The sequence below is a fragment of the Geotrypetes seraphini genome, chromosome 5 (genome assembly GCF_902459505.1).
Source record: "Geotrypetes seraphini chromosome 5, aGeoSer1.1, whole genome shotgun sequence".
Lineage (NCBI taxonomy): Eukaryota > Metazoa > Chordata > Amphibia > Gymnophiona > Dermophiidae > Geotrypetes > Geotrypetes seraphini.
In genome coordinates this window covers 18,730,969-18,756,537 of record NC_047088.1, presented here as the reverse complement: position 1 = coordinate 18,756,537, position 25,569 = coordinate 18,730,969, and the positions used below count along the sequence as shown (strand labels likewise).

Here is a 25,569-nt window from a genome sequence, read left to right as displayed (position 1 = left end):
CTGCTGGGTCAGCCCAGAGGTCCATCGTGCCCAGCAGTCCGCTCACGCGGCTGCCCGACAGGTCCAGGACCTGTGTAGCAATCCTTTATCTATACCCCTCTATCCCCCTTTCCTTCAGAAAATTGTCCAATCCCTTCTTGAACCCCAGAACCGTACTTTGTCCTATCACGCCCTCTGGAAGCGCATTGAGTGAAGAAGAACTTCCTAGCATTGGTCTTGAATCTGTCCCCTTTCAGCTTTTCCGAATGCCCTCTCGTTTTTGTAGTATTCGAGAGTTTGAAGAATCTGTCCCTCTCCACTTTCTCTATGCCCTTCATAATCTTATAGGTCTCAATCATATCCCTTCTAAGTCTCCTCTTCTCCAGTGAAAAGAGCCCCAGTTTCTCCAATTTTTCAGTGTATGAAAGGTTTTTCATACCTTTTATCAAATGTGTCGCTCTCTTCTGGACCCGCTCGAGTATCGCCATATCCTTTTTAAGGTACGGCGACCAATACTGGACATAGTACTCCAGATGCGGACGCACCATTGCCCGATACAACGGCAGGATAACTTCTTTCATTCTGGTTGTAATAACCTTTCTTGATTATACCTAGCATTCTATTCGCCATCTCTCCTGCCACGGGTCGTGGCAGTTCAGGTAGAGGGGTGATCGCATCGCGGCAGGGGAGATGAGCCATCTCTCCTGCTGTGATGGTTGTGGTGGGGGAGAGGGGGGTGTAGGTTGCTGGGCCGCTGAGCTGATTGCACCAGCCGCCATCAGCTCAGTGGACCCTTTTTTGGCACTTATACCTGTTTTCACTTGGTCTAAGTCAAAACATATAAGTGCCGACTAGGCAACCTGTCAAAAGGTTTGGTTATGCCTGCTGTATGCCTGGGTGTAGGTCGGCCCACCTCCCGCCCTTTCCCCCTCCTCTAAAAACGCCTCTTTTCGCTCTATGTGTTTAGAGGCAGGGGAAAGGCCTAAGCTGGTTTTAGATACGTCTAAAACCAGCCTTGATTATGAGTACTTGGACGATCAGGCTTTTTGATCGTCCAAGTACCCATTTAGGCCACTTTTTAGATGGTTTTTTTTTTTTATTATGAGCCCCATAGTGTAATTGGGGGGGTTTTTTTCCCTGCAGATTGATTATAATATTTATTTATTAGGATTCATTAACCGCCTTTTCTTGAAGAGATTCATCCAAAGCGGTTTATAATACATTGAACAGAATCGGCTGCACAAATAAGGCAGCCCGTTATAATGTTTATAAATGTAGCTTAATCCTGATCCATTGAGTCACGTTCTGACATGTTCGTTCTTTGCAGGAAGCATTGTAAGCGTTGGTGACCCTAAGAAAAAATACACACGATTTGAAAAAATCGGTCAAGGGTAAGTACTAGCCAGTGTTTTGAAGACCTGAATACATATGATATGCTTTACTGTTCAAAGGGCAGCCAATCTTTCTGGAACCAAACACGCGGGGATTTTTCATTGTAGACACGGCATGGGAAAAATGTCTCAGTACATCAAATTATCTGGATTGGATGTCTATCCATAACATAACATAAGAATTTATTTCTAAACCGCAATTACCTTAAAGTTCAATGCGGTTAACAAAAGATGGGTGACGGGATAATTGCGCGCCAGACGCCAGCCCGCCGACAATTCGGCAGAAGGCAGAAGCGCGCGGGGGGAAAAAATAATTTTTAAAGAGCTCCGACTGGGGGTTTGGGGTGGCAACCCCCCCCCCACTTTATTGGTTAGTGTTCCCACTGCCATTGCGCCCTCCCGACAAATGAACAGGTTGAGAGAGCGTGGCTGGGGGTGGAACAGGGCGTGACTCAGGCAGAGCGGGGTGGACCTGGGGGGACTACATTGATGCACCTAAGTTAATTGATGGGCTTAATTGGCACTTAACACCTCATAATTGCTGTTAATTGAAGTGAATTAACTGGCACATAACTTGAAAAAGTAGGCGCCTAGTTCAAAGTGCTTACCTAAAAGTAGGTGTGGTTAGGGGTGGATTGTGGGCATGTTTTCCAATTAGCTGCCCGTTTGTGAATTAGCTGCCGTTGTGCCTTAAATGCACGCAGTTAGGCCTAGAAAACCCTGGCATAAATATGGTAAATGTAAAGTTAGGAAACCCAGCAACGCCTCACACCACTTAGACAGTGCTAAGCGTGATTCTATACAGCGCCCCTAACTTTTCTAAAATCGCCCTTAGTGCCGCGTTAATCGACACTAGGTTTTAAGGCGACCTATATGGGATCGCCGTTAGACCGTGTGTTTTCTGGGAGAGGGATCAGGAAGATTGCTGTCCTTCATCTCTGTAGCTTTTGAAACAGTCGCTTGTTAGTTTTTGGTTCCTTGGTTTTGAGGACAATTTTTGGGCCTGGCTCTCCTCTCTTAGGGCATCAGCTTACAGAGGGCATACTGTTGGGGCCAGGGTGAGCCCAGGGTATTGGGTACCCTCACTGTCCCACCTCCCTCTTACCCACTCAATTAACTTTCATGCTTCTAAACTGCCCTCCTCCCCGAGACATCGAGTATGTGTCATTTTCCTAGGTGTGTGGGTTATTTGAGAAATTGTTCCCCCTTCCTGCAGGTAATGTTTTCCTTTGATGCTTCTTTGAATTGGCAGGGCTCTCGGGATCTTTGCTTTGATTCCTGCGTTAGAGATTGTTACGATTGGTGGATAGAGATCTCAAGCCTCCAGTAAGGTCTGAGAGTCAATATAGATGAATCTGAATGGGAGAAAAAAAAGACCTCAGAAACTGCAAGACAAAAATGCCTTCATGTAACTTTTTTCTTTTGTCTCTAAAGCGATTCAATTTTCATTCATTGGTCTAAAAAACTCCCAAAGTATTTATGATGTGATGCTACAAGTGACTAATATATTTATAACATTTAAACAATCGTTAAGTAATTTTTTGTAATTCATGTAAATCAGTTTCAGATTTATAACCATCACCAAAGAGTGAGCTGTGTACTAGCTAAGAACTTATCTTATTTCAAAGGCAACGAAGGCCTCCTTTTCACCGCGTTATCTGGCTTCCTCAGGGGTTTTATCTAATGTGCTTCACATGTTCAAACAAGCAGCTCCTTTTCTTGTTTAGGAAGGCTGCTTTTGGCATAGAGCTCTTTCTGCTCTGGCATCCTGATTAAACACCCTGCTATTGGGGGCTTTTCTTTTGAAAAAAAAAAATCCGAAAGAGGGTGCCCTCCAGTTCAAGCCTTTGGGCTAGATTCACTAAGGGCACAGATCTGATCCACGAGGGATCTGATCCGATCCGTGTCCGGGGAGCTGATTCACGAATCAGGAGGGCGATCGGAATCACGCCCCCAACCGCCTGCTCGGATCGTTCTGTAGCGATTCCAACACATGCGCAGACCATCTGAGCCCGGCAAAGAATTTTTTGTTTTTTAACTGTTTTTAACTTTTTTGCAAGCCCGTGGTTTTAACCCGCTTTAAGTCCACGGGTTAATGTAAACCGCTTAGAACTTCACGGAACAGCGGTATATAAGAAATACAATTATTATTATTATTAAAACTGTGGGGCAGGCGGGAGAGTTGGGGCAGGCGGGAGATCGGGACTGAAAGCAGGAGTTCAGGGCAGAGAGCAGAAAAACAGGGCCGAGAGCAGGGCGGCAGAATGCAGGGCAGTTGGACAGGTCCTCGGCAGTCGCTTGTTTGTGATCAGCCAGCCCAGTCAGTTCTTGTTTGTGAATCGCTGCCTGCCATCATTTAAATGTTCCCCCTCATTTGCATGCGTGGATCGAAGGATGATCAGGACACAGTTTAGTGAATCGGGTCAGAGGGAAATCGGGGTCGCAAACCGATCGGTACACAATCGGTTTGCTTAGTGAATCTAGCCTTTTGTTCATTATTCATAGTCTGTTTCTGAGGCAAGTCAAACTCTCATCTCAATTATAGGGTAAATCTGTCAATTATAGGGAAAATCTGTCTTTCCTTTTCATCCTGGATTTACAATGTGTCACACCTCAGAAATGATAAATGCTGTTGAAAATCCCGACTGGCCATTTGGTGTGGAAGTTTAAATGTTTCTGGTGAAGGAGGGTTGGTTACACTTATGACTTTGCTTTTGTTACAGGGCCTCAGGTATTGTTTACACGGCAATAGACATCGCCACAGGGCAAGAGGTAAGTTCAAGGTGTTTTACCATCTTTACCATGTTTGCCACATGGCAGTGTACGGTAGGGGTCCCCATCTTCAAAGACCTGAACGGCTGCCTGCAAATGAGCGATTGTAGCACAAAAAATAAGAGAGACAAAGGTCTGTGGGTCAGTTTTACTGGCGCCATTTTGAAATCAGGACTTTCACCCAAAGATGTTATGCCCTGTACTATGGAAGTGGAAAAATAATACATAGAAAGATGAAGCAATTCTTAGAGAACTGTAGGCCTCTAAAAATGTTAAATGTAAAGCATGGGATATATCACCTCCTTCCCATGCTTTTATTGTGAAATTTTCCCACTTTCAGGAATTGCATGAAAGGAAATGGCTTAGGAGTATATTATCTCTCTCTATCTCTCTATCTCTCTATCTATCTATCTATCTATCTATCATCGCCACAGATTGGCAGTGTGCACAGATCTGCACGCTGAATTTTTCCCGCCGCAGTATACAGAATTTGGGAGTTCAAGTTTTATTAAAATTTTGATGTGTTGCAATATCATTAATTCAAAGCGATTTACCATTAAAACAGGGTCTTAATTATTAACTAAAACCAACACCGACGGACATGACGTACCAATACATAAGGGAAGTAGGGAGAACTACAATAAGTATAGAAAAGGATACATAAAAGGAAAATTACAAACGGAGGGTAAGAAATTTTAAAAGTATTGATAAAAATATAATAGAAAATTAAAAACTTTTTTACAAAAAATTTTAATTCAATTTCTCAGAGCCTAGGACAGAGGACAAGTGATTTTAAGCAACGAATGGGATCAATAGAGACTCCGATACTTAGGTCTCAAAAGCATCCTTGTACAACCAGCATTTTAACAGTCCTTTAAATTTACTTAGTGATCTTTCTTCTTTAATAAATGATGGTAAGGAATTCCATATTCTGGGCGCTGTAACTGCAAAGATCTTATCTTGTCTTGTATTTATTATACTAAGTGGTGGAATTACTAGAAGGTTTTTGTCCTCTGATCTCAAACTTCTAGTAGGAATATATGGAATAATGTACCTTTCTAAAAATGATGGAGCTTTAGTTGTTAATACAGTGGTACCTCGGTTTACGAGTGCACCGGTTTGCGAGTGTTTTGCAAGACGAGCAAAACATTTGCAAAATCGGCGCCTCGGAAACCGAGCACGCTTCGATTTGCGAGCGCCCCCCCTGCGAACCGGCACCCTCCCCCCCGCCGCCATCGGGCACCCCCCCCCGCCGCGACCTGAGGTCCCCCCCAACCCAACCGAACCCTCTTCTTACTTTTCTGTAGCCTCCGCAGCGGTACCGGCATCAGCATATCCTGTGCGTGGTGCCGGTGCCTGAAGATGTGCTTCCTGTGCTGGGCCTGAGATGGCGGCGGGGGGAGGAGGGTGCCGGTTCGCGGGGGGGCCTTCGGGGGGAGCAATGCCGGTTCTCGTGGGGGGGGGGGGGAGTAGCGCTGCTGGCCTCATGGGGGGGGGAACATATCAAAGCAAGTTTCCCTTACTTCCTATGGGGAAACTTGCTTTGATATACGAGCATTTTGGATTACGAGCATGCTCCTGGAACGGATTATGCTCGTAATCCAAGGTACCACTGTATATTGAATGTTAATATTGCTAATTTGTAGGAGTTTCTGTGAACAATTGGAAGCCAACGAGCTTCATTAAGAAGAGGCGTCGCAGGATCAAATTAGTACATTCTGAGCCTCTCCTTGAGTTAAAGAAACCTGAGGAGTAAAACCTCCTAAAGTTCTCGTGGGGCCCCTTTTACAAAGCTGCGGGAGTGATTTCTTGTGTGGCAAATGCAACGCACCCCATCAGTTCCTAAGGGCCGCGTCGCATTTGTCACACCGGGACTTACTGCCGCCGCTTGGTGTTTGCCAAGAAATGTATTCAGACCTTTTGCCCACTGGTTGGTTTTATTTACTTGACTCATGTTTTAGGATTTTGAGGGCTTTAAAATTGGGAAAGCAGGTTTGAATGTAGCTCATCCACACTATGGGCTAAGCTCTATATATGGTGCCTAAAGAATCCATAAGCTCTGCTTAAAGTTAGGCGCGGTTTATAGACTAGTGCTTACGCCTGGGAACTGGGACTAAATTTAGGCATGGCCATTTGATCCTAAATCTAGGTGTGGATGCCCAAATTCTATAATTAAAGCACGTAACTGAAATAAATACTTTTGATCTGCCCATGACTCGCCCCCTTTTTTGGCTTAGGTGTAAAATCAAAGCACATAGCATATAATTGCTTTTAATTAGCCCCAATAATTGCTTGTTAAGCCAGTTATTGTGCGCACAATTTTTTAGCGCTTTTTATAGAATTGGGGGGTTTATAAAATGTGGGATTTAGTGCTACTGCTATGAATTATTTCTATAGCGCTACCAGATACACGCAGTGCTGTATAGTCCCTGCTTGAAAGAGCTTACAATCTAAACCGCCAAGACAGACAAACAGGTTGTCATGGATACAGTTAAGGGGAAGGGTTAATCTGGAGGGCAGAGGGGAGTACAGGCCAATCAAGCCATTGTGACATCACTGATGAGGTTGGCTCTTATTGGTGGAATGAGGCATTATGACATCACAGACTCAGTTCTGCTTCCCAAAGACTGAAACTCTTCACACGGCTACTACTGTTATGAATTATTTCTATAGCGCTACCAGACGCATGCAGCGCTGAATAGTCCCTGCTTGAAAGAGCTTACAATCTAAACCGCCAAGACAGACAAACAGGTTGTCATGGATACAGTTAAGGGGAAGGGTTAATCTGGAGGGCAGAGGGGAGTACAGGCCAATCAAGCCATTGTGACATCACTGATGAGGTTGGCTCTTATTGGTGGAATGAGGCATTATGACATCACAGACTCAGTTCTGCTTCCCAAAGACTGAAACTCTTCACACGGCTACTACTATTATGAATTATTTCTATAGCGCTACCAGACGCATGCAGCGCTGTATAGTCCCTGCTTGAAAGAGCTTACAATCTAAACCGCCAAGACAGACAAACAGGATGTCATGGATATAGTTAAGGGGAATGGTTAATCAGCTGGCTGGGTTGGAGGGCAGAGGAGATGAGTTAAGGATTGAAGGCTATATCAAAAAGGTGGGAAGTAGTGGAAGTCTTCTCTTCTTGATGTAAAAATATTGTTTTGATGTTGTCGATTCCTAGTGGTGATGACAATACAACACAACTTCTTATATCTCGCAATTTTTGGCAGGGAATTATTGCGGCTTACAGCAAGACGAGTCACATTTGTGATATAGCTTTAGAGATAAGTGAGTTTAACATTGCCAGGTTGGTTTTAGGATGGCAGTCTGTGGGATGAAGAGGAATGGGAAGAGATATGTCTTTAATCTTTTTCTGAAAAGGCAGAGTGTGGGTAGTTGTCGCAGATAGGCGGATTACCTCCTGCCGGTCAGCGACATGGGTTCTGTGTCCTCTTCCCGAAGAAACAGTGTACTCGAAATCAAGGAGCAGAAAGAGGAAACTGAATCAGGGCGTCTCGGCTTGCAGTCTGGCGTTTGTTCTCTCCTGGAATCTTATCCCAGGTTCTGCTGTTCACCTAACCTTTTGAAATGTTATTTCAGGTGGCAATAAAGCAAATGAACTTGCAACAGCAGCCCAAAAAGGAATTAATTATTAATGAGATCCTGGTCATGAGGGAAAATAAGAACCCCAATATTGTCAATTATTTAGACAGGTAAGAGAGAGCGCTTTGCCTTCATTATAAATGAGCAAATGCATTTTGCGTTGTCCGTTCTTATGTTCCCCCAACAAAAGGGACGATGGAAAGCATTGTGTTGTAGAAAGGAGATTAGTGTCTGTCCGTGAGCTCAGCACTCGTAACTCTCTACAATGGGGACCAAAATTCACCCAAAACAAAAATAGAATTATCGTGGATGTGTTTCTAAAGCAGAAACCTTGGGCCAGCAAGACTGCAAAGAAAAATCTCCCTTGCTTTTGATGAGAAACAGAAGGTGGAGAATTGTGACTTTGCTCCATTCCAAACACCCTCCATCACAGGCAGACCAAACATCTCTCCCCCCACCCTTCTAAAATCACATTCCTACGTCCACAACCCTATATTGCCCCCCCCCAATCCATATATCCCCACACATTCCTAGGCTTCTATACTCAGTGCATATATATATATACAGTGGTACCTTGGATTACGAGCATAATCCGTTCCAGGAGCATGCTCGTAATCCAAAATGCTCATATATCAAAGCAAGTTTCCCCATAGGAAGTAAGGGAAACTTGCTTTGATATGTTCCCACCACCCACCCCCCCCCCCCCGAGGCCGCAGCGCTGCTCCCCCCCCACGAGAACTGGTATTGCTCCCCCCGAAGGCCCCCCCCGCGAACCGGCACCCTCCCCCCCGCGAACCGGCACCCTCCCCCCCCCCCGCAATCTGGCACCCCCCCTGCCGCCATCGGGCACCCCCCCCGCCACAACCTGAGGTCCCTCCAACCCACCCGAACCCTCTTCTTACTTTTCTGCAGCCTCCGCAGCGGCACCAGCACCAGCATGTCCTGTGCGTGGTGCTGGTGCCTGAAGATCTGCTTCCTGTGCTGGGCCTTGAGAGTTCACGTTCGACGTGAGAGTTCATGTTCGACGTGAACTCTCAGGCCTTGCACAGGAAGCAGATCTTCAGGCACCGGCACCACGCACAGGACATGCTGGTGCCGGTGCCGCTGCGGAGGCTACAGAAAAGTAAGAAGAGGGTTCGGGTGGGTTGGGGGGATCTCAGGTCGCGGTGGGGGGGGTGCCCGATGGCAGCGGGGGGGGGGCCGATGGCGGCAGGGGGGGGTGCCAGATCGCGGGGGGGAGAGTGCCGGTTCGCAGGGGGGGGGGGGGCGCTTGCAAATCGAAGCGCGCTCGGTTTCCGAGGCGCTGATTTTGTGAATGTTTTGCTCGTCTTGCAAAACACTCGCAAACCGGTGCACTCGTAAACCGAGGTATATGGTACGTTAGATAGATTGTGATCCCACCAGGACAGATAGGGAAAAATACTTGAGTACCTGATTGTAAAACCACTTAGACAACCTTGATATGCGGAATATAAACACCTAATAAACTTGAAACCCACATGCAGGACCGTAGCTAGCTAACATGTTGCATGGGAGGCGGGGGCACAAAAAAATCACCCCTTTCATTGGCTTCCCTTGCAAGCCGTGATGCAGGTACAAGACTTGAGTGCTTAGGGGGCATGTTTCCGGCTGACGACTCTGCCCAAACATACTTACACTCACATATTTCTACACCCCTATATATACATACATACATTGTACATGTGTGTGTACATACCCACAACCTACACACTTCTATACCTGCGTACATACCCATCATGCACACATTCATCCTCAACAACATATGCATATCTACACATACACTACCCCTTCAGTCTTCTAAAATCCCACAAACGTCCTCTGCTCCTATTTCCCTGAAACACGCCACCACCACAAGCCTTCCACTAACCCTTCTGTAGATGTTTTGGGAAGCATTCATGATGGCATCCTATTGCATGCTTTCCCGATTTGTCCAATTTCAGCTCACCGTTTCCCAACAGCCGAGCAAGCTTCCTAGAGAAAACAAGATATCGAAAGAATTCATGGGAAAGAGTTGCTCAAGCAATTGGTTTTTTACAGCCATGAAATAAAAGGGAAGATTTCTATTAGTGATGATTCAGGGAAACACATTTCTAGATTTGCAGTCTTCTTGAACTAAGTCAATTATTAGCATGAAAATGTAATCCTGTTCTGCGTTTGGCTTGGAACCTCAGACTCGCATCCCAAATTATGTAATGTTATGTTATACGGGATCTTATATCCTGCCAAATCCTCCGGAGGGCTCAAGCATTCCGGCTGCGTACAGTGGCCTAGAAAATGTTTATTTAGACTTCACTTAGACCGGGGCCTCCCAGACCTTTCCTTGGTACTCCAAAATCAAGTGGACTTTCAGGCTGTCCACACGGTTCATAGACAACCCCGTGAAAGACAAAGGCGCGCGCCGACAACTGAGCGCAAGACGGAGGCGCGCGCCGAAGAAAATTACAGTTTTTAGGGGCTCCGACGGGGGGTTTTGTTGGGGAGCCCCCCAGTTTACTTAATAGAGATCGCGCCGCATTGTGGGAGCGTTGTGGGGGGTTTGGGGGGTTGTAACCCTCCACATTTTACTGTAAACTTAACTTTTTCCCTAAAAACAGGGAAAAAGTGAAGTTTTCAGTAAAAAGTGGGGGGTTACAACCCCCCAAACCCCCCACAACGCTCCCACAATGCGGCGCGATCTCTATTAAGTAAAGTGGGGGGTTCCCCCCCACGCCCCCCCCCGTCGGGGCCCTAAAAACTATAATTTTCTGCGGCACGCACTTCCACGCTGCGCTCAATTGTCTGCGCGCGCCTTTGTCCCGGCGTGCTTTTGACCTGACACCGTCCACACTGCATGATATAAATTTGCATATACTACACATCTGACATTGGCAAATTTCTTTCTATGGATATCTTGTTTTTCCTATGAAGCTGGGACATCACCAGGACAGATCAGAGAAGGTCTTAGCTAGACTCTATAAAGAATAGTCAAGTGACCTATGTTAACATATTTATTTTTCTCTCTTCAGTTACCTAGTAGGTGATGAACTTTGGGTAGTTATGGAATACTTGGCTGGAGGCTCCTTGACGGACGTTGTTACAGAGACGTGTATGGATGAGGGACAGATTGCATCTGTTTGTAGAGAGGTAAGAAGCAGGGTGCATGTTGGGATAGAACTCATCTTGGTTCATTTTCTCTGTGTTGTACCAAATTATGAGAAGGGGATGTGGAATAGGTTACCAGATGTCCAGGAAAACCCGGACATGTCCTCTTTTTAGAGGACTGTCCGGGCTCCCGGATGGATTTTCCAAACCCGGCATTTGTCTGGGTTTTGGAAAGCCCTGTTGTGGAGCTCTGGCCACATCTGGAGGGCCTCTGAGCATTCACGGAAGACGTCACACGCATCTGTGCATCCTCCAGGCCCTCCAGACGCAGTTGGAGCTCATCCAGAAGAAGAGGAGGCTTGGGGGGGGGGGGGGGACTGGAGGTGGAATGGGGCAGGGTCGTGTGACTGGTGTATATGGTAACCCTAGTGTGGAAAATACTGACAAAGCTTCCAGGGTGATCCCATGCATGTTTAGAAAAAAGAAAAATGTAGAGATCTGCCAAGTTAGTATTTTCCATCCAGGAAAGTCAATGTAAAGTGCTACCACAGTCAGGTTTGACATGGGATTATGAGAGGAGTTAAGTGCTCTTGGCTGGTTTCAAACAGTGAAATACCACTGTAGCAATACCTAGGGGTCCTTTTACGAAGGTGTGCTAAGCGTTAGAGCGCACGCACTGGATTAGTATGCGCTAGCCGAAAATCTACCGCCTGCTCAAAAGGAGGTGGTAGCGGCTACGCATGCTATTTCGCACGTCAATAATAATAATTTTATTCTTATATACCGCCATACCGAAAAAGTTCTAGGCGGTTCACAACAAGGTGAGCTAATACATGGGATACAGATAAAATACAATTAGAATAATGGACTTAAAAACAGATAAAAACCAGAAAGCATTTATAATATAATGCAGAAAATACCGGCACGGTAGGGAAAGAAGTGATACATAGAACAGATAAAATACATCAAGTTGAATCTAAGGAACTTGATTGAAAAAAATGGAGCAGAATGCATTAAGATACCAGCCTATCAAGATTCCAGAATTCCAGAGAGTAACAAGATTCTAGAATCCCAAAGAGTAGCAACATTCCATTCAGAATCTCAAAGAATAGCAAGATTCCGGAATCCTGGAGAGTAACAAGATTCTAGAATCCCAAAGAGTAGCAACATTCCATACAGAATCTCAAAGAATAGCAAGATTCCGGAATCCCGGAGAGTAACAAGATTCTAGAATCCCAAAGAGTAGCAACATTCCATACAGAATCTCAAGAATAGCAAGATTCCGGAATCCCGGAGAGTAACAAGATTCTAGAATCCCAAAGAGTAGCAACATTCCATACCCCTGGTCTGACCCAGCGGAGGCAACTTCTTATGTTCTTAATTTATAAACTTTATTGTTTATCCAGGTGCTGGCGCTGAATATTGAGATAGACATGGGGGAAGCCACTGCTTGCCCTGGGATCAGTAGCATGAAATCTTGCTACTATTTGAGTTTCTGCCAGGTGCATATAACCCTGACACCCTAACTTTTCTTGACACTATTCACTGCAACATCCGTCTGCCTCAGAGATGTCCCATTAAGCACTGGTCAGGTCTGCCTCTGCTTAGCTTCTGAAATCTCAAGGTGTCTGCAGAGTCTCTATGAATAATAAATATCTTCATTATAGAGTGGAACCTCGATTTGCGAGTGTTTTGCAAGATGAGCAAAACACTCAGCAAACTTTTGACTCGCAAACCGAGTACTGCCCCGATAAACGAGCACTTACAGTCCAGGAAGCGCTGCTTTGGGGGATTCCTCTTCCGTCTTCTGGCCAGCCTTCTACGTCGGGTGCCTTCCACAGGTTGGAGGACCTCTGTCTGGGCCTGCGCGGCTGGGTGCCGTCCCGCCTGCGCGTTGTGTGTGACGCACACAGCGTCAATCATTGGCGTTGTGTGCGGCGTGCGGGTGGGGCGGCGCTCGGGTGGGGGCTCTCCAGCATGTGAGGGGCATCCGACGTGGAGGGCGGATGGAGGAGGCATCCTTCTGAAGGCACTGCGGGATTCTCCGGCGGCTGGCGGACATTACACGCATCCCCCCCCCCCCCGAAGCGGCACTGTGGGGTTCTTCTTCCGATGACGGACGGAGGAGACGGCGCTGCAGCACCCGGCCCCGACAGGTACAAACCCTGGGTTCTGGAACCAATCGTTGCTGTTGCCACTATTGTCTATGGGGAACTTTGCTTTGATATACGAGCATTTTGGATTACGAGCATGCTCCTGGAACGGATTATGCTCGTAATCCAAGGTACCACTGTATCTTCCATTTTTTTTTTTAAAAAGCTTCCTAATAAGGGTCTGAGCAGCAGTTTAATCCACTTGTCACCACATCGTACAGTAAATTGACCTGTTCAAGGTGATTTGATGTCCCGTATTAATTGTCTTCTGTCTTCTTCTTTACGCAAGTGCCTCCAGGCGTTAGATTTCTTGCATTCGAACCAGGTGATCCACAGAGACATCAAGAGTGATAATATTCTCCTTGGCATGGATGGCTCTGTCAAACTGAGTAGGTATATTTTGGGTTAGTGGTTGTCCTGTGTTGCACACAGTGTGGTATTCATTGCAAAATGAGGTTCCGCAGTGTCTCTCAAACTGTGTGCTACGAGAGATTCCAGAATTTTATTTTAATTTTTTTAAATTCCCTTCCTAAGTATACACTAGAGTAGATGAGGTGTACGTTGCGTTGGCAAAAGTCTCTGAATGATGAGCGTCCGTGTGCGTAAGGCTACAGCCGCCCAGACAAGCATCATTCTTTGACCCGATTGGTCCTTGAAAACTAACAGCAAGTAATTTTAGCTTGATTTTATATGCAGTGGTTATCCTAGCTTGAGCAACAAAGCAATCGAGGCTTTCTTACCGTTTGGATCTTCTTATCGTTGCAAATTTGGAATTAGACAGAAAAAAAGAGAATGACTGCAGATGGTGGATGGTGAAATTCGTCTTTGCTTATTGACTATGGAGCTTTGAATTAATTTGCCCTCAAAAACAAGTGTATCCATCACATCGATTAGCAATTCTGTTCTATCTACTTTACTTTCATCGTTCTGACAATTACCCATGCATAACATAAGAATTGCCGCTGCTGGGTCAGACCTGTGGTCCATTGTGCCCAGCAGTCTGCTCACGCGGTGGCCCTTTGGTTAAAGACCAGCGCCCTTACTGAGACTAGCTTTTCCTGAATTCGTTCTGGTTCAGCAGGAACTTGTCCAACCTTGTCTTGTATCCCTGGAGAGTATTTTCCCTTATAACAGCCTCTGGAAGAGCGTTCCAGTTTTCCACCACTCTCTGGGTGAAGAAGAACTTCCTTACGTTTGTACGGAATCTATCCCCTTTCAACTTTAGAGAGTGCCCTCTCATTCTCTCTATCTTGGAGAGGGTGAACAACCTGTCTTTATCTACTAAGTCTATTCCCTTCATTATCTTGAATGTTTCAATCATGTCCCCTCTGTCTCCTCTTTTCAAGGGAGAAGAGGCCCAGTTTCTCTAATCTCTCACTGTACGGCAACTCCTTCAGCCCCTTAACCATTTTAGTCATTCTTCTCTGGGCCCTTTCGAGTAGTACCGTGTCCTTCTTCATGTACGGCGACCAGTGCTGGACACAGTATTCCAGTTGAGGGTATACCATGGCCCAGTACAGTGGCATGATAACCTTTTCTGATCTGTTCGTGATCCCCTTCTTAATCATTCCTAGCATTCTGTTCGCCCTTTTTGACGACAAAGCGCTGTGCTTCATTGACTTGCAGATGGCTTCATTGACTGTCAACCAGTACTCTCAAGTCTCTTTCCTGGGGGATCTTTCCAAGTACTGCACCAGACATCCTGTATTCGTGTATAAGATTTTTATTACTGACATGCATCACCTTACACTTATCCACATTAAACCTCATTTGCCATGTTGCGGTCCATTTCTCGAGCATGTTTATGTCATGTTGCAGGTCTTCGTAATCCTGCTTCTTTAGCACTCTCCAGACCAGTAGAGGTTAACTTTACGATTGGGTATATATCTAATCATGACCAGCAGGTGGAGACTGAAAACAAAACTTTGGGACAGTATATCCTAGCCCCTCCTCTCTATTTCCCTCAGTCTTCTTTCAGTCTCCAGCAGGTGTTGAGTGATCTGTACCCATCTCCCTTGGTAGGGCTGTTGGAATTTGTTTAGAGGTTTATTGTCCCTGTTTTTAGCCGGACGGAGCTTGGACGGACTCTGTTTGGGGGTTCGTCCGACCTCGGGGGTGTCAAACCCGGCGGGTCACGAGCGGGGTCCCTCCCCCCACTTCCTCCACCTCCCCATATTTTTTTAGAGGAGCCTCAGCAGTAAGCCTTGCCCCCTAAATCAAGCAAGGCATATTGCTTCGAGAGCCTGTGGAGTCTGTTCTGTAAAAAAAAAAAAAAAAAAATCCTGAGGTAGTGCTGGTCTGGAGGGTTGTATCCCTTTAAGAAAACTGTATTTTACTGTATTTTTTCAACTAACCGGCACTTTTTTACAGCTAGGTCGCGTATGGAGCAATGAGCACTTCTAAAGGGAAAAAGTGCTCATTGTGCTCCAGACGCGAGGCACTCGCGGCCGGCCTGTGCAAGCGGTGTTCAGGCCGGTGCGGTGGAGGAGCTCCGTCGGCAGCGGCTGCAGGCGCCCAGAGCTCCCCGCCGATGGTGCCTCGCGAGTCGGCAGGGAACGGTGGAGAAGCCCGGTCTTCTCCGTCCGCCCACGGAGGGATTCCCCGAGCCGCCGACGGTCGGGTTTTAGAGGATTCCCTCTCAGCTGATTTTTTGACAGCTGATGCCGGCTTGCCTGTTTTAGCGGCTGAGACTATTCAGGTCTCTCAGCCGCTGCAGGCTATGGAGGGAGCTGTTTTGGCGGGAAAGACGCCATCTTCTCTGTCTGGCCCCTCCATTTTGTCTTCCACCTCAGGTGACCTTCCCCCTGTTTTGGCTAAGCAGGGGCAGGTTTCTGCTGGGTCCCCTGCTGTGGCAGGGAGTCCCTTGGGACCCTCGGGGGGTTTTTCCCCTGATTTTTTCTTTTCATTATGCAAAGCCTATTTTCAGGCGGCTGGGGGTCCCGGTTGCGCCCAGGGGGTCTCGGGGGGTGGGGTTTCCTCCGCGCTCCCTGCGGCTTTACCTCTCTCGTCTGACGTGACGTCCCCTCCGCCGCCTCTCTTGTCCAAGCGTCCGCGGGTGTCGTGGGACGAGGATTTGTGGTCGGAGGAACGTGTCGGTCTGGAGGAGGACCTGGACCCTTCTGAGGAATTCCAGGACCCTCTGGAGGGGACGGAAGCTGGCGGCGGGTTGTCGGGTTTCCCGTTCTCCAGTGACGAGGCGTCCGTGGTGCGCCTTTTTCAGAGAGATGAGCTGCCTGACCTTATTCAACAGGTTTCTTCGGCTTTGCGTTTTGAGGACGCGCCGCCGGAGACTCCGCGTGTGGGGGACCCTCTGTTACGAGGGATCCGTTCCGTTTCCCGCTCTTTTCCTATGCATCAGGATATTCGGGATATTATTCTTGAGCAGTGGAAAACGCCGGAGACGCCGTTTCGGCTGGCGCGCAGCATGGCTCGCCTGTATCCCATTCCTGAAGGGGATCGGGCTACGTTAGCTTCGCCAGTCGTGGATGCGGTGGTCTCGGCTATTTCCAAGCGGCATACCGTGCCTGTTGAGGGCGGTTCTGCCTTGCGGGACTCTGAGGAGCGCAAATTGGAGACCATCCTTAAGCAAAATTTTCAAGTCTCTGCCTTTGGGGTCCAGGCGGCTATTTGTGGGGGACTGGTCGCTCGCGCCGTGTTTCGGTGGGCGGAGCGGGTCTTGGATCGAGAGTCTGACGACTGGTCTCTGGTGGATCAGGAGGTAGCGAAGATTGAGATGGCTGCCTCATTCCTCTCGGATGCTCTGTATGACTTGGTGCGGATCTCGGCTAAGTCCATGGCTTTTGGCGTGGCCGCAAGGCGTGTGTTGTGGCTGCGCGCTTGGGCGGCGGATGCTGCGTCCAAAGCTAAGCTTACTAAATTTCCCTTTCGGGGGTCGTTTTTATTTGGAGAGGACTTGGATAAGTTGATTCAGACTCTGTCGGACTCGAAAGTTCCCCGTTTGCCGGAGGACCGTGCCCGCCCGGCGTCTCGGGGTGGTGCGGCCCGGGGGCGTTTGCGGGAATTTCGCAAGTATCGCCCTGGGCGTGGGGCTGCTTCTTTCCAGTCTCCGGGGTTTTCCCGGGGTCGGTTCTTCCAGCGCATGCAGCCCTTTCGGGGGGCCCGTCGGGGGGCAGGGAATCCCTCCGCCGGTTCCCCCGCTTCCCGTCCTGCACAATGACGCCTTGCCGGCGCCCCCCTTGGTTCCGGTGGGGGCCCGGCTGCGCGACTTTTTTCCCAAATGGGCCGAGATCACGTCCGATCAGTGGGTCCTGGAGGTGGTGCGGGACGGTTATGCCCTGGAGTTCGCCCGCGCTCTGCCGGATTTTTTCCTCGCTTCTCCATGTCAGACTCCTGGGAAGACGCTGGCGTTTCGCCAGACCCTTCAGCGCTTGCTAGATCTCAGGGCAGTAGTTCCGGTGCCCCCCCGGAGTGGGGCACGGGCAGGTACTCCATTTACTTTGTGGTGCCCAAGAAGGAGGGGACTTTTCGGCCCATCCTCGATTTGAAAGGGGTCAACAGGGCTCTCAAGGTTCCCTCTTTCCGTATGGAAACGCTGCGGTCGGTCATTCTGGCGGTTCAGCCGGGGGAGTTTCTCACTTCTCTCGATCTGACGGAGGCCTACTTGCATGTTCCTATTCGGGCCTCTCTTCAGCGTTTCCTGCGCTTTGCGATCTTGGGTCGGCACTATCAGTTCTGTGCGCTTCCCTTTGGGCTGGCCACGGCTCCCCGGACGTTCACCAAGGTGATGGTGGTCGTCGCGGCAGCCTTGCGGTCGGAGGGCATCCTGGTACACCCCTACCTGGACGACTGGTTAATTCGGGCCAAGTCGTTGCAGGAAAGCTCCCGGGTTACGGCTCGGGTGGTGGAGTTTCTCCGGTCGCTGGGCTGGGTGGTCAACCTTTCCAAGAGTCGGTTGGTTCCGGCTCAGCGTCTGGAGTACCTCGGGGTGCTGTTCGACACCTCCTTGGGGAAGGTCTTCCTCCCAGAGGCCCGGGTGAGCAAATTGCAGTCTCAGATTCGCCTGCTTTTGGCGTCCCGGTGTCCTCGGGCGCGAGATTTCCTCCAGGTCCTGGGGTCGATGGCGGCGTCCCTGGACGTGGTGAGGTGGGCGCGGGCCCACATGCGTCCTCTCCAGTATGCTCTGCTCCGGAAGTGGTCTCCCCAGAGGCACGGGATGGATGTTCCGGTTCCCCTGCGAGGCTTGGCGCGCTGCAGTCTGCGTTGGTGGCTCCGGACCCCTCACCTAGTTCAGGGGGTGGGTCTGGATCTTCCGCAGTGGACGGTGCTCCTTACGGATGCGAGTCTCCTGGGTTGGGGGGCCCAGTGCCTGGGTCACTCAGCTCAGGGAACCTGGTCCACGGAGGAGGCCTCCTGGTCGATCAACGTGTTGGAGACCAGGGCGGTCCGGCTGGCGCTGTTGGCTTTCCACTCCCTTTTGTTGGGCAAGTCGGTCAGAGTCCTGTCGGACAATGCCACGGCGGTGGCTTATGTCAATCGTCAGGGGGGCACCAAGAGCACTCTGGTGGCGCAGGAGGCGGCTCGGCTCATGGTTTGGGCGGAGTCGCATCTTCTGGACCTCTCGGCCTCTCACATTGCCGGGGTAGAAAACGTTCAGGCGGACTTCCTCAGTCGTCACTTCTTGGATCCGGGAGAGTGGTGTCTCGGCGCCGAGGCGTTTCAGTTGCTAGTGCGTGCTTGGGGGCAGCCCCTGATGGATCTGATGGCTACAAGTGGCAACGCCAAAGTACCCCGCTTCTTCAGTCGTCGCAGGGACGGTCTGGCCGAGGGTCTGGATGCTCTGGTCCAACCGTGGCCAACGGAGGGGCTGTTGTATGTGTTCCCTCCTTGGCCATTAGTGGGCAGAGTACTGCTTCGCATTGTTCGCCATCCGGGGCTGGTGGTCTTGGTGGCTCCGGATTGGCCTCGTCGTCCGTGGTATGCGGATCTGGTGAGGCATCTGGTGGCGGATCCTCTTCCTCTGCCTCTCGGGTGCGATCTTCTGACGCAGGGTCCCATTCCCATGTTCGACCCGTCTCCCTTTTGTCTTACGGCTTGGCTCTTGAAAGGGGCCGCCTGAGTAAGAAGGGATATTCCGACAAGGTGATCTCTACACTTTTGGGGTCCCGGAGGCTTTCTACCTCTCGGGCTTATGTACGGGTTTGGCGTCTTTTTGAGGAATGGTGCCGAGCGCGGGGAGTGGTCTCCTTTCGCGCTTCTCTGCCTAACATTCTAGAGTTTTTGCAGGATGGCCTGGATAGGGGCCTGGCCTGGTCTTCTCTTCGGGTTCATCTGGCGGCCCTGTCGGCTTTTCGGGGGCTGGTGACAGGTCAGCGTTTGTCAGCCATTCCTGATGTGATTCGCTTTCTTAGGGCGGCCAAGTTGATCAGGCCTCCCATAAGGCCCTCGATTCCCTCTTGGGATCTCAATCTGGTTCTCTCTGTTCTAGTGCGCCCTCCTTTCGAGCCGTTGGATGGCTGTTCGTTGAAGGACCTTACGCTGAAGTCGGTCTTTTTGGTGGCCATTACTTCCGCTAGACGGGTGTCTGAGCTACAGGCTTTCTCTTGTAGGGCTCCCTTCCTGGAGTTTTCGAAGGAGCGGGTTGTTTTGCGGCCTGTTCCTTCCTTTCTGCCGAAGGTAGTTTCTCCTTTTCATGTCAATCAATCGGTGGTCCTCCCGGTCTTGGGTAGTCGGGAGGGTTCTTCTGAGCAACGACAGCTGCGCAAGTTGGATGTCGGTCGGGTCCTCCATGCTTATGTGCAGCGGACCCGGGATTTTCGGAGCTCCGATCATCTCTTTGTGCTTCTGGCGGGTCCTCGTCGGGGGGCTGGCGCTTCTAAGGCTACTATTGCGCGTTGGATCAAGGAGATGATTGCTTCCGCTTATCTTCTGAGTCAGAAGCCGGTTCCGGAGTTTCTCAAGGCTCATTCCACTAGGGGTCAGGCGGCTTCTTGGGCTGAGTCGTCGCTCGTGCCTCCGGTGGATATTTGTAAGGCTGCGGTTTGGTCCTCCTTGCATTCATTTGTTCGGCATTATCGGGTAGATGTTCAGGCGCGTCGGGACGCGGTGTTCGGTGAGCGTGTTCTGGTATCGGCCCTTCGGGGGTCCCGCCCGTGAGAGGGACTGCTTTGGTACGTCCCAATCGTAAAGTTAACCTCTACTGGTCTGGAGAGTGCTAAAGAAGGAGAAATTAGGTTCTTACCTGCTAATTTACTTTCTTTTAGCTTCTCCAGACCAGTAGAGGTCCCCACCCTGTCTGTTGTTGTTGTTGTTGGGGCTGTTGCGCGGGCAGTTTTTGGTTTTTGCTGCGGGTTCTAGTATTTTTCTAGGGCCGGGGAGAATTGAAGAACAGCGGCTGTGGCTCGGCTGGCTTAGCTGGCGAGCTGTGGGGACCTTCTTCCTTCGGGAATTTCTCCTCTGCATTTTCCAACAGCATTTTTGGGTATGTTATTTGTTACTCCTTTCGGAGTATTGTTTTTTCTCTCTGTTGTTTTCCAGTTCTTGGTTCTGCTTGGCTATTCGGCAGACTGAGGGAAATAGAGAGGAGGGGCTAGGATATACTGTCCCAAAGTTTTGTTTTCAGTCTCCACCTGCTGGTCATGATTAGATATATACCCAATCGTAAAGTTAACCTCTACTGGTCTGGAGAAGCTAAAAGAAAGTAAATTAGCAGGTAAGAACCTAATTTCTCCATCTTCACTATGAATAACTTCATATCGTTTGAAAATTTAATCACCTCACTCCAGATCGTTTATAAATATGTTGAAGAGTACGGGTCCAAGCACCGAACCCTGCGGCACTCCACTCGTGACGCTTTTCCAGTCTGAGTATTGTCCATTTACCCCACTCTCTGTTTCTTACCCGCCAACCAGTTTTTAATCCACATGAGTATTTCACCCTCGATTCCTTGTTGAACGCCTTCTGAAAATCTAGATATACAATGTCGACCGGCTCGCCCTTGTCTATCTGCCTGTTTACTCCCTCGAAGAAGTGCAGCAAGTTCATCAAGCAAGATCTCCCCTTGCTGAAGCCGTGCTGGCTGGTCCTCATCAGATTGTGTCCGTCAAGGTGATCAATGACGCGGTCTATATCGGCGCCTCTACCATCTTTCCCGGTAGTTCTCAAATTAAAATTTTGTTGGTTTTGCAATTTTATAATTTCAATTATAATGTGCCGCAAAAAACATTTGCTCTGTCTAGTTTGCCGGAGCTAAAAAGGTTTGAGAGACACTGATATACAGGGTATTGGCCATGGCCACTCTAGTACAAAATGGTCTTAACATAGATCCACAGAGAAGAAAATCCAAGAGAAACCAAAAAAACACTGTGGAGTGACGATGTTCCTGAAATGGACTTTATTGAAAATGTAAAAGTTCCATATGCATATGCAGGTCAAATGTATAAAATCTTGGCATATGCAGATGATATTTTATTGCATTTAACCGATCCTGAACAAAGTATTCCATCTTTGCTCCAGCTGATTGAAGATTTTGGAAAATTTTCTGTTATAAAATTGGGATCGTCTAAACTTCACATTCTGGTGGGAGTCACTGTGTTTGTATTATTGGTATGAACGAACTGGTCAGTTCTGGGCATTTAATGACATTTGGAGCCCATTGGATATGTTTGTTAAAGACCATGGCGGTATATGATGGTTTCTTTTATTTTATTCAGATTATTTATTGTGAGAGCGTAGGTCCGCGTTTCAACAAGATAGCTTTCTTCAGGGGTCCCTGAAAGTCCTATGGTAGTAGATTTGTGGAATAATAAATACACGGAGAATCGTGAAGAACGCGCTGCTTAAAACCAAAGCAATGAGAACCTTGAGGCCTGGTTCAAAATAGATGCTGAGAAAATTAAAAAAAGAAAGATATCTAGCCAAAGCCAGCACATTATTCTTTCAAACAGGATACCCTTCTCCTAGCGTATGGAGAGCAGTTTTATAACGAGCTACTATTTTCAGGCACCTGTTTTTTATTTTGATATTTTAATTATACATGTCAAGTATGCAAAATATACAAAATTTTTATATTTTAATTATACATGTCAAGTATGCAAAATATACAAAATAAAATATACAAAGTTCAAATTTCATGGGAATTACCCAGAAAACAAAATTAGTTCTAAAGTCCACATCATGGGGAGAATGCAGACCATAATTCAATAGGAAAAAAATCTTGACAGCATTTCAACCCCCCCTTATTATAAAGCCGCGTTAGGCTTTTTTTATAGCCAACTATGGCGGTATTAGCTCCGACGCTCATATTTATACCAGGGTATTCTTGGCTTAAATGAGTAAACCTAGGTTAGGTGCTTACTCCATACGCTAGGAGACGAGTATCCTGTTTCAAAGAATAATGTGCTGGCTTTGGCTAGGTATGTTTCCTTTTTTAAAATTTTAATGATTACTCGTAACTGGAAAAATTGGGATTGCATTAGTTTTACTTTTTGGTGGGCGAATTTATGCTTAAGTTATAAGTATGAGAAAATGAATGCTGATATGCTGGGGCAGGGGTAGGCCATTCCGGTCCTCGAGAGCCAGAGCCAGGTCAGGTTTTCAGGATCTCCACAATAAATATGCATGAGAAAGATTTGTATCTCAAGGAGGCAGTGCATGCAAATCCATCTCATACATATTCATGGTGGAGATCCTGAAAACATGACCTGGCTCCGGCTCTCGAAGACCAGAATTGCCTACCCCTGTGCTAGGGCATATTAAGAAATTAAAATTAGTTTGGGGTCCATTGACGTCTTTTGTAGAGTTGTTATAGTTGTCCTTTTCTTTATTTCCCGTTGACATCCAAGGGAGGGTGGGTGGGTGGAAGGGGAGGGGTGTATCTTTTGTTTGGTATTATTCTCCGATGGAAAATGTTGGATGGGAGAGGGAGTTTTATTTTTGTATTAATACTGATTGATTATAAGTGCTTATCTGATTATTTGTATGTATTGCACTTTTTTGTTGAATTTGAAAACTAAGGACTCCTTTTACAAAGGTGCGCTAGCGTTTTTAGTGCACGCACTGGATTAGCGTGCGCTAGCCGAAAAATTACCGCCTGCTTAAAAGGAGGCGGTAACGGCTAGCGCACGGGGCAATTTGTCACGCATTAAGGCCCTAACGCACCTTTGTAAAAGGAGCCCTAAATAAAGAGTTAAAAAAAAAATAATAATAATTTTCTGCGCCGCTGAAGACTAAAAGTCAACCCAAAATATGTGGAAACCAATGCGATGACTTTTTCATGCGTCGGAGTAAAATTGTGCAATTCCCTTGTAGGGCAAATTTGGAAATGCAGTGATAGGGGGGTATTTAGAAAGTTACTTAAAACACAATTATTTGTCAATGCCTTCCTTTAAGTATTTAGGGGTCCTTTTATCAAGCTGTGGTAGGGGTTTAACGTGCGTAATACCGCATGTTAAACTGCCTGCCACGCTAGCCGCTAACGCCTGCATTTGAGCAGTTTTTTAGCCGTCTGCGGGGGTTAGGGCGTGATGACATGTCTGACGCGTTAACCCCGCTAGTGTGGCTTGATAAAAGGACCCCCTTAATTTTTCTTTGGCTGCTGATTTCCTGAAAGAATTAAATCCTTCTGCCCTTATTTGTTTTAATTTGTATTTGAAAGTTGTCTTAATTCATTTAAAATTTTAGGTAACAGTTTTGTAAACCGTTTTGGTTTAAAAATGGTATAGAAATTTTTTAAATGAATAAATAAAATTAATAAATACTGTTGCCTTTGTCCAAAACACGTGACCCCGTGGCCTACATGTAAAACACCCCCACAATGCACCCCCTACCCTACCTACCTTCTGGCAGGTGCCCTGGACTAGGTGCCTACTAATTTGTATCAATTACGAGGTGCTAATTTTTAATTATCAGTGCCGATTAAGCTTTTTAAATAACCCCCCCCACCCCCCACCCTTTTTTAGAGCTAAATACCGACCCTCCCATAGGATTAGAATGGGCGGCTCGGCATCTAGCTCGCGCTGCTCGAAAGCGCAACTTGATAAAAGTGGGGGTAAGTTAGGCAGATGGATCAGCTAGGCGTGCTTGATTTAGAATCTGGACCAATGACTTAGGGCTCCTTTTACTAAGCCGCTTTGGGGCTTTAACGTGCGGAATAGCGCACGCTAGACCTTAACGCCAGCATTGAGCTGGCGTTAGTTCTAGCCGCGTAGCGAGGGTTTAGCGAGCGCTAAAAACGCTAACGCGGCTTAGGACAAAGAGCCCTTAAACTTAAGGTTTAGATTAGATTAGATTAGATTAATGTCCAACGATAGCAATGTGTGTGCCAGAATTATGATGATTTTTTTTATGGCACTTGAATGTTTCCCTGTTTGTTTAAAGCCATGCATATAATGTTGCAGAGGAGCAGCTTAGGGGTTAGATATCCCGGGGTCCCCGGTTCAAATCCCACTGCCGTTTCCACTACTGAAAAAGGCGTGTGCTAAAGCTTAAGTAATATGAAACCTGGACTTATAGGATATTGGAGACAAATGAAGAGCTCTGGGGATTGACACATTATGGGCTCCTTTGACATTATGGGCTAGGGTCTTAACACGCGGAAAATCGTGCGCTAAATTGTCGTTTGCGCTAGCCGCTACCACCTCCTTTTCAGCAGGCGGTAGATTTCAGGCTACCGCGCAGTAATCCAGTGTGAGCGCTAAAAACGCTAGAGCACCTTCGTAAAATTTACAAACCTTAGCTCCCGTTTTTTGTTGTTTTTTTTTGTCGCTTGTACAAAAGCTAAGTCAGTTCACATCATCCTCGCCTTGTGTAACGTTACGTAAAGTTCTCTGATTTCAAAGCAGCGAAATAAGACTTGTCTGGCCTAGTTCGGTTCATCTTAACCGTGCCCTCTTCTTTCCAGCTGATTTTGGTTTCTGTGCTCAGATCACCCCTGAGCAGAGTAAACGGAGCACAATGGTCGGGACACCCTACTGGATGGCCCCTGAAGTGGTGACCAGGAAGGCCTATGGCCCAAAAGTCGACATCTGGTCCTTGGGGATTATGGCCATTGAAATGGTGGAAGGAGAACCCCCGTACCTTAACGAAAATCCTCTCAGGGTAAGTGCTGTGCAGAGAAAAATCCAGTCCATGCAACGAGAGAAGTTTGGGCAGTTTTTTCTTTATTTTCTTTTTTTTTTTTTTTAATTCTTTATTCATTTTCACAAATTACATTAAGTGTTAATATTTTCATTCACAGTAACAATAAATACATCACTTATAAACAATCATTGGTATATTACATATATTCTTATCCCTATCCCTCACCCATCCCCCCAACCATATACTCCATTATTGTATGATATATGTAATAATAAAATACCCCCCTCCCTACCTCATAAACTGATAAACATAAGGGAAATACTTCTACTTAATCCTGACAATATTTTGTTAATGGTTTCCACACATCCTGAAATTTCTTAAAATATCCCTTTTGTAACGCAATAAATCTTTCCATTTTATAGATATGGCATAAACAATTCCACCAAAAGTTATAATTTAGTCTTCTCCAGTCTTTCCAATTATATGTGATTTGTTGAATGGCAACCCCTGTCATTATTAGTAATAAT

General features: G+C 47.4%; 1 protein-coding gene across 4 annotated transcripts in view; it reads left to right on the top strand.

Annotated features, from left to right (window-relative positions):
- The window catches only part of PAK3 (p21 (RAC1) activated kinase 3), a 223,774-nt gene that overhangs the window by 186,224 nt on the left and 11,981 nt on the right, over nt 1-25,569 (top strand). For all 4 annotated transcript variants that reach the window (XM_033946560.1, XM_033946561.1, XM_033946562.1 and 1 more), the window contains 6 exons: nt 1,307-1,370; nt 4,094-4,142; nt 7,749-7,861; nt 10,778-10,895; nt 13,296-13,395; nt 24,864-25,060. In XM_033946560.1, coding sequence (XP_033802451.1) covers nt 1,307-1,370; nt 4,094-4,142; nt 7,749-7,861; nt 10,778-10,895; nt 13,296-13,395; nt 24,864-25,060 — 641 coding nt within the window. The remainder of the gene's footprint in view (nt 1-1,306; nt 1,371-4,093; nt 4,143-7,748; nt 7,862-10,777; nt 10,896-13,295; nt 13,396-24,863; nt 25,061-25,569) is intronic.